This window comes from Phaseolus vulgaris, chromosome 2 (genome assembly GCF_051622355.1).
Source record: "Phaseolus vulgaris cultivar YP4 chromosome 2, ASM5162235v1, whole genome shotgun sequence".
NCBI lineage: Eukaryota > Viridiplantae > Streptophyta > Magnoliopsida > Fabales > Fabaceae > Phaseolus > Phaseolus vulgaris.
The window spans coordinates 45,884,413-45,898,680 of NC_143499.1; the positions used below are offsets into that span (position 1 = coordinate 45,884,413).

General features: G+C 30.0%; 1 protein-coding gene across 1 annotated transcript; it reads left to right on the top strand.

Annotated features, from left to right (window-relative positions):
- Window positions 1-6,245: 6,245 nt before the first annotated feature.
- LOC137809537 (auxin-responsive protein SAUR71) lies at window positions 6,246-7,091 on the top strand. The gene has a single exon (XM_068610644.2). It carries the CDS (start codon window positions 6,485-6,487, stop codon window positions 6,962-6,964), a length of 480 nt encoding a protein of 159 aa, XP_068466745.1. The 5' UTR covers window positions 6,246-6,484; the 3' UTR covers window positions 6,965-7,091.
- The last annotated feature ends 7,177 nt before the right edge of the window (window positions 7,092-14,268 follow it).

A 14,268-nucleotide genomic window follows, 5' to 3' on the forward strand; every position in this document is an offset into this window, starting at 1 on the left:
TAGCAGGTAATAGATAGTAGGTAACAGAGATAGTAGGTAACAGATAGTAGGAAACAAATAGCAGGTAACAGATAGTGGCAAGTAGTAGAATGTAACATATGGTAGCATATATCATATATCATATATCATATATCATATATCAGATAGCAGATAGCAGATAGCAGGTAGTAACAGGTAACAGGTAACATATAGTAGCAAGTACTACCTGTCAGGTAGCAGGTACTACCTATCAGGTAACAGGTAGTAGGTAGCAGGTACTACCTGTCAGGTAACAGGTAGCAGGTAGCAGATAGCAGATAACAGGTAGCAGGTAGCAGGTATCAGAGAGCAGATAGTAGATAGCAGGTAGCAGGTAATAGATAGCAGGTACTAGCAGGTAGTAACATGTAACATATAGTAGCAGGTAGTAAAAGGTACTACCTGTCAGGTAGCAAGTAAAAGGTAGTAGGTAGCAAGTAGCAGGTAGTAGCATATACTACCTGTCAGGTAGTAGGTAGCAGGTAGCAGGTAGCAGGTAGCAAGTAGTAGGTAGCAGGTAACAGGTAACAGATAGCAGGTACTACCTGTCAGGTAGCAGGTACTAGCAGGTAGTAGCAAGTAGCAGGTAGCAAGTAGCAGATAGCAGGTACCAGGTACTAGGTACCACGTACCAGGTACCAGGTACCAGGTAGTAAGTAGCAGGGAATAGGTAGCATGTAGCATGTAGCAGGTAACATGTAACAAATAGCAGGTAGTAGATAAAAGGTAACATATAGCAGGTACTACCTGTCAAGTAGCAGGTACTACCTGTCAGGTAGCAGGTACTAGCAAGTAACATATAGTAGCAGGTACTACTTGTCAGGTAGCAGGTACTACCTGTTAGGTAGTAGGTAGCAGGTAGCAGGTACTACCTGCCAGGTAGCAGGTACTAGCAGGTAACATATAGTAGCAGGTAGTAACAGGTACTACCTGTCAGGTAGCAGATAGCAGATAGCAAATAGCAAATAACATGTAGCAGGTAACATGTAGCAGGTAACAGGTAACAAATAGCAGATACTACCTGTCAGGTAGCAGGTACCAGGTACCAGGTAACAGGTAACAGGTAGCAGGTAGTAGCATGTACTACCTGTCAGGTAGCAAGTAGCAGGTAGCATGTAGCATGTAGTAGGTAGCAGGTAGTAGGTAGCAGGTAGCAGGTAACAAGTAAAAGATAGCAGGTAACAGGTAAAAGATAGCAGGTACTACCTGCCAGGTAGCAGGTACTAGCAGGTAACATATAATAGCAAGTAGTTGCAGGTACTACCTGTCAGGTAGCAGGTAGCAGATAACAGGTAGCAGGTAGCAGGTAGCATGTAGCAGGTAACATGTAACAGATAGCCGGTAACAGGTAACATATAGAAGGTACTACCTGTCAGGTAGCAGGTACTAACAGGTAACATATAGTAGGAGGTAGTAGCAGGTACATCCTGTCAGGTAACAGATAACATGTAACATATAATAACAGGTAGTAGCAGGTACTACCTGTCAGGTAGCAGGTAGCAGGTAATAGGTAACAGGTAACAAGTAACAGGTAGCAGGTAGCAGGTAGCAGATAGCAGGTAGTAGCATGTACTACCTGTCAGGTAGCAAGTAGTAGGTAGCAGGTAAAAGGTAACAGATAACAGGCACTACCTGCTAGGTAGCAGGTACTAGTAGGTAACATATAGTAGCAGGTAGTAGCAGGTACTACCTGTCAGGTAGCAGGTAGCAGGTAACAGGTAGCAGGTAACAGGTAACAGGTAGCAGGTAACAGGTAGCATGTAGCAGGTAACATGTAACAGATAGCAGGTAGCAGGTAACAGGTAACATATAGCAGGTACTATCTGTTAGGTAGCAGGTAGCATGTAGCAGGTAACAGGTAACAGGTAGCATGTAGCATGTAGCAGGTAGCAGACAGCAGGTAACAGGTACTATCTGCCAGGTAGCAGGTACTAGCAAGTAACATATAGTAGCAGGTACTACCTGTCAGATATCAAGTAGTAGGTAGCAGATAGCATATAGCAAGTAACAGGTAGCATGTAGCAAGTAGTAGGTAAGAGGTAACAGATAGCAGGTACTACCTGCCAGGTAGCAGATACTAGCAGGTAACATATAGTAACAGGTCTGTCAGGTAGCAGGTATTGTCTGTCAGGTAGCAGGTACTTCCTATCAGGTAGCAGGTAGCATGTAGCAGGTAGCAGGTAGCATGTAGCAGGTAGCAGGTAGCAGGTAGCAGGTAGCAGGTAGCAGGTAGCAGGTAGCAGGTAGCAGGTAGCAGGTAGCATGTAGCATGTAGCATGTAGCAGGTAGCATGTAGCATGTAGCATGTAGCAGGTAGCATGTAGCATGTAGCAGGTAGCAGGTAACATATAGTAACAAGTAGTAGCAAGTACTAGCAGGTAACATATAGTAGCAGGTAGTACCACAGGTACCAGGTACTAGATACCAACAGATAGCAGGTACTACCTGTCAAGTAGCCGGTACTACCTGTCAGGTAAACGGACTACCTACCAGGTAGTCGGTACTACCTGTCACGTAGCAGGCAGCATAACTATGTTAATATAACATGAAATTATTATTATTTTTAGTTCAAATTTTGACATCATTATAGTAAAAAAATTATTAAAATAAATTATTATTAATATTTTTTATATAACAAACAAATTTTGATTCTAAATTGTATTATAATATTATAAAATATATTTTAATAATAATTTAGTATGAAATCTTAATTTATATTATAAAAAAAAAGCTAATAATTAAACTTATTTTAATAGTTTTTTCTTACATTCATCTAAAATATTTAAAGTTTAGATTAAAAACAAAATCAATGTGTGCAAAATTACGTGAAAAAAAAAACATATTTCACAATTTTTAATAACATCATACCTAATCCCTTCAAACACCCTATATTATGTATGAAAATTAGTAACGCAAACTTTTAACTAATCCACCTAACCCCTTCAAATTCAGCCTCTTGTACCATTAATTTTTCCCACTAAAGAAAAAAATAACCATTTGTGGGATTTTACCATGCCATGAAAGAACCACTTATTTTCCTTTTAAATAATTTATTATGAAAAGCTTCTAGATGTCTTTTTTTTCCTTTTTGGGGTCAGAGTTAGCAGCTAGGACTATTCAGTAATCACTAATGAATTGAAAATCTGGATTAAAAGTGGGACCAGCTCTCCATTTTTAAAATTGGAAATGGTAATAAGGTCATAAATAAATATAAAAGACGATAAATTCCTTTGAAAAATAAATAAATTATAATTAAAGACTTTATATGTAGAAAATAGTAAAGTTAAATTACATGGAAGAGTAATGATATATTGAGATGGTTGTTTTTTTTACTTAAAGTAGTGTAATTTTTTTTCAAATTTCTCCAAGTAGTGTACCGCGGATAGAATGAGTTGACCACTTTTAAAAAGAAATTTCATATATTTAGAGTAAAAATTATTTGGGATTAATTTTATATAGAACTTTATTCAAATTAATTTATTTATATATTATTTTATTTATTAAAATATTATTTGCTAATTTTTGCATACAACTATTCTCCCACGTATTCGAAGTAAATGGGGACGTGTAATGATTTAGAGACACGTTTTTTTAACATGATTGTATAACATAAAGAGGATGAAAAGATTATAGAAAAAAGATAGCCGCCGCAAACAAGAATTTTGTTAGTTTTAGCTTTCCACACAGGAGACATGTAGACCCATTCAACAATATAAAATATACCATGTTCTTATTCCCTGTTACTTTCATAACTATTAGCGTTAAAAAATTCAAATCTTTATTAATTTATATTTTTCTAAATCTATAGTTTAATAAATTTATTTTAAATCTATTTTTTTTAAATTTAATCTAACTAATTAGATTTAAATTAGATATAACTTAGATAACTTTTTCCATTTTAAAAATTTAAAATTAAAACGAGATTTGTCGATTTAAGTTATATAAAATTATGTTAGGTTGATATACATAATACAAAATAAAATTAGGTTATGCTAAATTGATAGAGGTTCAAGTCCGTACAGGTAGTACAATGTTGAATGGTTGGACCTAGGACAATCAAATTTTGGATTACAACCAAATTAAGTTAGACTAGTGCAAACTCAATATAGGTTAGGTAAGGTGGAGTGATGATAAGTTAAGTCGATGATAAGTCAAGTCGAGATGTGACAAATCTAGGTGAGATGAGCTAAATTAAAATTAAATTTGGACAAGATCGGGTTAGGTTCAAGTTAAGTTAGGTCAATTCATGATCGTATTAAACTTGTTGGGTTGAGTTAAGTTCATATGTGGCTAGACCCATATTAGGACAAGTCAAATCATACCCATGAAGACTTAAGATGAGTTAAGCCAACGACCAACCAACAAAGATCAGATCCAAGTTAAATGAAGTATGATCAAGTTGAACCTAATTCAAGCTAGGTCGGACATATGTTAAGTCAAGTCTAATTAAACTCGCGCCAAACTTTTGGGTTAAACCTAGGTCAGGTTGGATCGACGTCAAAAAAGGTCAAGTTGAGTCTAGTCGAGGCAAGTAGAGTTGAGCCTTGCCCATATTCAACTAGGTTGGGTTGCATGTAGGTCAGGTTGGATTTGATTCAGGTCAAGCTAGTATTGAATAAGATCAAACTCAAAATAGTTTGGATTGGATCAATTCAAACTCATATTATAACTTGGGTCAAGACTAGCACATGTCAAGATAGATTAGATCAAAGACACATTCAAGTTAAACAATTTCGGATTTGAATTAAATTTATATTAAATTTTTAAAAATCCAATCCACAATTACATTTAATAACTACTCATGTTTAATATTATTATACATGATATTAAAAATAATAATAAAAATATTATTTCTTAATTTTTTTACTAAAATAAAGACTTTTTAAAGAAATTTTATAGTTGTATATATAAATCAACTTCATTTATACAAGTTTTTAAAAAAAGAATGATCGAGCTTATCTACAAAGAATGGAACAAAACGGTTGGTTCGCACTAGCATGCAAGTTAATATGTAAAATATAAAAATAAAAAAAATAAAAAAATCTAAAAAATCATAAAAGAATTAAAATAATAACAATTACAGCACCAAACTGTATTAAATTTGAACTAAAATAAACAATTAAGTTGTTTTGTTTACTTGAGTTATGTAAATTTGTTAGTCAAACTTGTTTAACTATCAAACTAAATAAAGTAACCTGTAAAATATATTTTTTAAGAGCTAATTCTCATCGTGTTCAGACTACTCAGACTATAGATTAAATAGATCATCAGATAAAGATACTCGATAATAAAATTTTAAACTTAAATAATATAAAAACATATACATCTATCCAATTATACACAGTGTATATTATTTTAACATTATTAGTTAATTTAAATCAAAGTAAATTTGACGGTATAAGATGTAAATTAAAACATGAATAAACGTAAATTGAACACATACAATAATGTAGATCTTATCATTTATTGATTCTCACACAATCATATAATCAAGAAGGAATAGACACTTACCTTGATCCAAGAATGATCCTAATTGAACAGTTACTTTGTCTCCTTTTGTCTCCTTTGTCCCAATCTATCTCTTAGCAATTCCGTTCTTGTCACACACTTTCGTGATGGTTATCAGTGGGACAACTATTATTTGCAGAGACAGAATCCTATAGCTTTTAGTTCCCAATCTCCATCAGATGTAGGTTTTCATTAGGTATATCATCAGATATATATTTCTCATGTTAACCAATAGGCCATTTATTTTATTATTATTATTAAATCATATTTGGGTTCAAAGTCCAAACTCTAAATCATGTGAGTCACTTTATAAAAATTAATTTACATAAGAAAGTAAATAAAATAAAATCCAACAAAGAGAACTTGTAGGGATTGCTTTATCTTCCTTTCAATGTATATTTTGTCATTAAAATACATTTTAATAAAAAATTAAAAGATGAATAAATATATAAACTACTCTGTAACGATGTGGAACTATTAGCGATAGTGCGGAATAAATATTTTATTGAAATATAGTAATAAAATAGAGTGTAAAAGAATTGAGTCTGAAATGAAGTTGTTTGCTTATCAAACATTTGACTCTTTCCACGCAAATAGGTCTCACACATGTTTTGATTAGTCCACTAAAGAGGCTATCCATCGCTTTCCGCCACATAGTCTTAAAAACAGAAAACAAAATCCACAGCATGCGAAAACTGACAAGAATTACAAGGAGTAAGACCCAAGTGATATATCCACCACCGTGTTAAAGAACCATTCAATGAACCAACATCTTTCTATATATAACAACACCAACCTTAACTTCCACAAATTCATCAATCAATCTCTTCCCACCCCAATATTCCATATCTACCATGTTCTTCTTACTCTTTCTATAAAACACAAGTTCACCACTTTTCTCGTACCTCCACAGTAAATTTACTGTGTTTCTGTATAGAAAGAGTTTAAGAGTAAGAAAATGGAGTTTGTGAAGAAGTGTAAGAGGGTGTTGGAAAGTGGGAAGAGATTGCATGCGGAGAACAGTTCAAGTGGAAGGTATGGAAGGTTGAAAAAGAAAGAACGGCAACAGAGGAAGAAGCCTTGTGTGGCTCCACATGGTTGTCTCTGCGTGTACGTTGGAGCAGAGAGAGAGAGATTCATTGTAAAGATAAAGATAGCGAATCACCCTTTGTTCAAAGAGCTTTTGGACGGTGCTGAGAGAGAATATGGGTATAGAAACGATGGTCCCTTGTGGCTCCCTTGTCACGTTGACTTCTTCTGTGAGGCACTGACGGAGATGGAGATCAGCACCACCGAAGAAGATGTAATGGGTGGGTGTTCTGTAGGTTGCGTGGGCCATAGTTACAGCCACAACTCGTCTTCTTCAGTTTGTGATCTCAGTTGTAGATATGCGACAGGGTCTTCCTCTTATCGTTATTATGAAACCCATGTGAATTGAGATTATTGGAATAGATACAAGGATATAATAGATTAGAAGGATATGAAACCCTTGTTTAATTTTTTTTGGTGAGTTCATCAGTGTTTATCTTTTTATTAATAAGAGGATATAATGGATGTTCTAATAATTAGTAACTCGATACTATATTAAGCAACTTTAAATCTAATATAATTATAAGTGTTATATTTTAGTAATATTTTATATTAAAATAAAAATATTTATAAATATTAATTGATAAAATAATTATAAATATAACTTTTAACTTTATGAATTTATATTTTTTTAAAATTGTGTGTTTATAATCTATATCTATATAAAGGGATTCTCCACTTTAACTGCTCTAAATTGTTTTCTTACTTTATCTTTGTTTAATATTTTGTTTTATCAATTTATTTTGGTTATTTAGACATTTTAGATTCTCCAGTTTAACTGCTCTAAATTGTTTTCATATTTTATCCTTACTTAATATTTTGTTTTATCAATTTATTTTGGTTATTTGGACATTTTATAATTTTAGAAGTTAATAAAACAGTTTTTTAATTTTTTAATTTTATTTATTTGTTCTCACTACTTAACTGACAGGAAAGTGGAGAGAAATAGGTTACTTTTCTGTTTTAAACTAATATTCTTCTTTATTAAATAAGCGTTTTTTCATTTTAATATTTTATTTTATTTGTTCTCATGGGCAGGTGAGTGGAGAAATTGGTTACTTTTCTGTTTTAAAACTAATATTCTTTTTTATTAAATAAGCATTTTTTAATTTTAAAATTTTATTTTATTTGTTCTCACTTAATGGCAGGAGAGTGGAGAGATTGAGGGTTTTTAGACGGGTTATTTTTTATATTTTTTTTACCAAAATGGGGTCCATTTAAAAAAAATTACAAATTTAGGTAAGTCATGTCAATTCGGCACGACTTCATATGCAGAAGTCGTCCCGATTAGGCACGACTTCTGCCATGTCGTGTCAACTTGGCACGACTTCTGCCCTGTCATACTGAAGTTGTGCCAACTTGGCACGATTTCTGCCCTGTCATATTGAAGTCGTACCAACTTGGCACGACTTCTGCCCTATCATACTGAAGTTGTGTCAACTTGACACGACTTTTGTCACGTCATAATTTTTTTTTTTATTATTTTATTGTTTATATATTGGGTAGTAAGTTATGTAATGTTAAAAATTAATTTGATACATAATTTTCTAAGAGTGTTAGTTTTAAGGAACAAAAAATTGGATAATTGTGTATGGATCATGTTTGAATTGAATGAATAAATACATAGATAAAGAAAATGAATGTTCTGAGAGTGCTATGAATGAATAAATACATAGATAAAGAAAATGAGGAAATTAATAATCAAACTTGAATTGAATTTTATTATTACGCTTGTCTGTGCGAACAATTATGACGTGGCAGAAGTCGTGCCAAGTTGGCACGACTTCTGTATGACGGGACAGAAGTCGTGTCAAGTTGACACGACTTCAGTATGACAAGGCAGAAGTCGTGCCAAGTTGACACGACTTTAGTATGACATGGCAGAAGTCGTGCCTAATTGAGACGACTTCTGCATATGAAGTCATACCGAATTGGCTCGACTTGCCTAAATTTGTATTTTTTTTAAACGGACTCCATTTTGGTAAAAACCAAAAAATATAACCCCATCATGGTCAAAAAACCTTTTATTAGAGAAGAGTGGAGAGAGAGGGGTGAATTGTGGGTTTATGCACGGTTACTTTTTTTAGGCAAAAAAAATTATATATAAGAAAACTATGAGAGAGGAAGAATATAGAAACATCTTAAAAACTATTGTCTGATGCTATTTGATATTTTTTCTACAGAGTCCCAAGTGCGCGCAAATTCAATTTTAGTATTCTTTCAACAAATTCATTTTTGGTGCGTTTTCTTTCATATTTCTCAAGCACAAGAGGAAGAAGGAGATAGAGAAGAAAAAATTGAGAAGTTCCAAGTTGTGATGCTTAGCGTGAGCAAACGCCTTCATTGTTGACCCTTCCAACATCTAAATGCAAGCGCACACAGTCTTCCTTGGCTGCCACTATGCCTCCCGCCTCTTCAAAATTATAATTTTGAGATTCTGAAACAGTGTATTACTGTTCCTCTTCACATTTCATCACAGCCACTTCACCATGTATTCTATCTCCTCAATTCTTCAAAAACTCTAATTTTTAGATTCTGAAAGTGTATTGCTAATTTTCTTCATATTTCATCTCTTTTATTTATCTTATTTTGCTTTTCCTATTTTTATACATTTTATTTTATTTTTTCCAATAGAGATGTTTAGTTTATTTTATAAATTAATAACTTCAATTTCTTTACTCATTAAGAATCACATTATTAAAATAATATTACATTTGATTTTTTGTGATAAAAAAATATAATTATTTTAAACATATTTAATTAAAAATATATATATTTATACCTATATATAAAGGGGATTCTCCTCTTTAACCGCTCTTAATTTTTTCCCTATTTTATCCTTATATAAATATTTGATTATATTATGGACATTGTTGTCATTTCTTATTTTCTCTAAAATATGTAATATATGTGGAGGAACAATTTTAAATTGAAATAGAGGTTGGAGACGGTTTTGAATTGAAAAAGTGGTTACTTTTCAAACAATTGCATAGAAAGAAGAATGTCTCTTCAAATTTGAGAAAAAAAAATATTAGTGGAAATACTAGAGAAGATGAACGGTTTTGAATTGCAAAAATGGTTAATGTGTGTGACATTCTTAGGAAATAAATTTTTTAAAGAATAAAACACTTAGAATGATGATCAATTACTCGCATTGGTTAAGCCAATTCACACAAAGTATAATAATTTTACATAATAATGATAATGTCATTTTTTTTTATAATACTATAAATTTATATTGTTAAGATAAATATGCAAATAATAATATTATTTATTCAAATTTTAATATTAAACATAAATATATATATAAATGAAAAAATAAGAAATGCGGATAGAGCTCGTGTGTTCCCACTAGTATGAATAAAAAGGATATTTGTTCATTTTTTTAAATTTGATAATGCCTAACATAATTGAATTCTGATAATATATTTAAAATGTTAATTGTTATCAACATATTTAAGAGATTCTCTAAATAATTTTATATATAGTGAGAATTTCATATAAATATAAATAATTTTTATAAAGACATCCACATTAATCAAATGATAGAATATATTATCATGTTATTCAAAATAAAATAAAATAAAAAATAAGAAAGATAAATTCCGACAATTTTTCCAATTGAACCAAAAATTTCTTTTAACTTACTTTCTTTTTAATTATTACAATCATAACAAATTCTTATTTGTAAGTTTGATATTTATTTTTAAAAATAAATTATTATGCACTTATCATAAAATAGTCATCACTTAATCTAATTATAAAATTATAATGTGAAATTTCTTTATATATAGATCTCCAATAGCTTTTGTTATCAATTATAGACAAGGATCTAGGGTTGGATTGTTCCAAAGCCGTATAAAAATGATTTCCAAATCTTAAATTATTGAACGAAGTGACGTTTTAAGTTTGCTTGAGAAGATTCCAAGAATGTATTATAATTATATATATTTAGAATTAAATAAACTGTTTTAAATTACATTAGACCAAATACACGGGAAAGAGATGGTCAACAGGGACGATATACACCACTCTGACTTGTTTGGGTTTGGTTAATTACCACCGTTTCTCTTAGTTGACTTCTTCTACCATCTTTTTCTTTTATAATAATTTGTTGTATAATAATATCTTTTTTATTATAAGAACAGGGCTACATCATTCTTAATTCTTAGTATGTTTTGAGGAATGATTTTTAGAAAATATTTTCTTCATAAAAGTTTAAAATGTTTTTCGATCAAATATGTTAGGATGGGAAATTTCAAAGTAAATTGCAATTATAAAGTAATTTGATTAGTTAAAATTACATAATTTTAAGTTATATTTATAAAGTAGGAATTTGAATTTTTGGTAATTTCTTCTTTCATACATCTATTTTTTATTTCTTTATACTCTCTCTTTATATTTACTTCTTTCTCACATCTATTTATTTTCATATTTTTCTTTAATTCAACTATGTATTGTGAGCTTGATTTTGATTAAGATATGGTTGACTTGTTGAATCTGAGATGTTATTGACTCAGTTTAAGTTGAAACATTTTCGTCTTTATATCAATTTTTCAATTGATGTTAGTGATAATTTTTTTAAAATTAAAGTTATTTTTCGATTATGACAATTGATATTATTTTGTGGTCGACATTGATTATGTTTTTTTTCAACGACTTTGATTAATGTATGTTTTGGTTTAGTTGACATTTTTTGAATAATTTTTTCTTTGAAGTTGGCCAAGCTTTTTTTTCATATCAATATTTGTTAGGGTTTTCTCAATTAATATCAATAAGATTATTTTTTTTTAAATGTTGACCATTTTTTTTATGTCTTTCATGGTTATTTTTTAGCCTATACATGTGAAATTTTTTATCTAACTTTACTAATATGGTTTTTTTTTCTAGAGTTAGTTAGAATTTTTTTCCTGCACTCTCATGTTTTCTCTTTGCACTTTTATATTGTTTTTTAATTTCAACAATACTCTTACAAGTATGTTGAAGAGTGTGGTATCTACTTAATTTTTAAGTGGTGAGTATTGGTATTTGAAATAAGTTTTTTGATATTTTTCTTAGTGGTGGTGTGTTTTCGTTCGCTTGATTTTTTTATTTGTTTGGAAGCCACAAAACCTATAAATAAACTAGCCAAAAATATAGTACAAAACTCCAAAAGGAAAATATTTTCACAATGGAGAATGTTGAATACAACGAATCTTCTTGTTAATCATATCACACAATCAAATGATGAAATTACTTTCACAAATGTTACGAAGAATTGAAGTGTTGCTACTGAAAATGATGTATAAGTCTAGAAGGGAAGCATAGATGAACTAAAGTTATTATTTGGGATTTTTTTTTTAAAAGATTAAAACTAAGTATTAATAATTAATATGAAGGTGGAGAAAAAAGATACATATGTGGAGGAAGAATTTGCCAAACTTCACTCAATCTTATTTAGAATTGGTTTTGCAATTTCAACTAAAAAGATTTTTTAGTCCTCGTTCTTTAAAATTGGACAAAAAAACCTTGATCAATTATGTTAAAAAAACAATAAGATAACTTTTTATACTTAGTGATAATTGAATTATTCTATATATTCAGATAAAAAAAATTAAATTGTTTTATACAAACAAAATATTTTAAAAAATAAACACAATTCAAATTCGGTAAATCCGTATTCTCAAATGTTAATAGTTTCTTTTGGTAAAAAAAGTCGGGAATTTAAAATTCCAAAAATTAGTATATCAAGCACAATATTTTGACCAATGTATCCATAAATCTGCATTTTCGAACATAAAAATTATCTTCTAAATTTTAAAATTTGAAATACAAATTGTATTCCAAAATTTAAAATTCAAAATATATTTTCAAACTAAAAAATATATTTCAAACCCTAAAATATAAAATAATGTTATATTTTGAAATTTAGAGTTCAAAATGTCTAAAGATCATACAATTTATAAATAAAAGAAAAAATAATAATTCTACACCTTTTGCTCGGTAATTTTAGAATTGAAAATATTACAAAAATGCAAGAAGAAGGTGAAAAAAGAAATAGCCATAAAATATAAACACTTTTTTTATTAATTGATTATTGTTATCGGCCTTTTCTTTCTAGAACCCCATAATTTATAGTTGTTCGGTGACTTTTAAAACAACTATTTTTTTACTCTTAATAAAAATGACTTTCAAATTATTTGTTTTAAAAATCTTTTTGAAGTTTTGTAGAATTTTTAGATTATGATATTTGTAACAGAATCTTTTAAATAAGATTTTCATAACACAATTTCGAGAACATACTTTTTGAAACCCATAAAGTACATTTCAAAACAAAGTTTTCGATAACAAAATTTTCATAATATATATGATAACTTATGAAATGAGCTTTCCAGAACAACAAGTTCTCTTCTAGAATGAACATTCTCTCTTCTTTCTCTCAAAGAGTGTTGCGGCGGACAGGGTGGCATGGTGCAGTGAGAGAGGGTATTTTTGTTTTTGTTAGTATGGGGTGTAGTTAGTAGTGAAAGGGTGCAGGAAGAAAAAAACATGCTTATTACAAGACTATAGAGAAGATTAAATTGATAGAAAATAAGATTAAGGTGCCTTTCTGCCGATATGTTATGTAAATAAAAAAAAGGTGTTTTTTAGGTGTGCATATGCACGTGATGTGTATCTAAGAGTTTCAGCTATCAAAAATATATGGAGTCATTAGGTTGAAGAACTTTCCCAAGAAACGACATATTTTTAGTATATATTTTGCCTATCTTTTATTTGTCTGAATAATGCGGTTGATTGTCGAAAGCTGCGACGGAGGTACATTTGAGGCACGTGCCGCGCAATCCTTATAACTGGAATCTTGGGGGACATTATTTCTAGATCGTGTCAACAACAATGTGTCTGTCGAGAATCAGGTTTACTGCACTAGTTTCAAATTTCACAACACACCATGCCCTAAAATGACATTTTAGTTTCTTTAAACTATGTAACCTTCAATAATTAAATCAAAATTTTATGTTTTTGAAAATATAAAAATTCAAATTACGAAAAACAAGACTACAGCAATTTCTTCTTTCACAAATAAAATCACCTTCAATACTTTAGTGGACACAAGGAACGGTTAGAGTTTAAACAACTATTATTCTGAACCATAAAGTAAGGCTTTGTTTGGATCAAAGGTGTTAGAAGTAGAAAGTTGAGGGTGTAAGAAGTAGAAATGTGAAGATTTAAGAAGAAAGTATAAAAAAAATTGAAAGTGTTTAGATTAAGATATGTTAAAATGGATGTACGAAAAAAGTTTATTAAAATATATTAATGATACGATGATTATAATTATATTTTAAATTATTTTTAATTATGTAAATGATAAGATTACAAATTTATCCTTGTGTATGAAAAAGAAAAAAATAATAATTAATTTTGTTCACATTTTATTCAATTATAAATAATATTATTTATGATTCTCTAAATTATATATATATATATAAAGTAATTCTCTAATAATGAAGTCTAAATTTGATTTATTCATAATATAAACTAAATGTTAAAAAAAGTTACATTTAAAACAATATCATTTTCTAATAAATACCATTAAAACTAACATGAAAACCTTAATATTCTAAATACAGAAAAGAAAATTCAATGTTTTATGACTAATATGAAAAAAAAACTCCT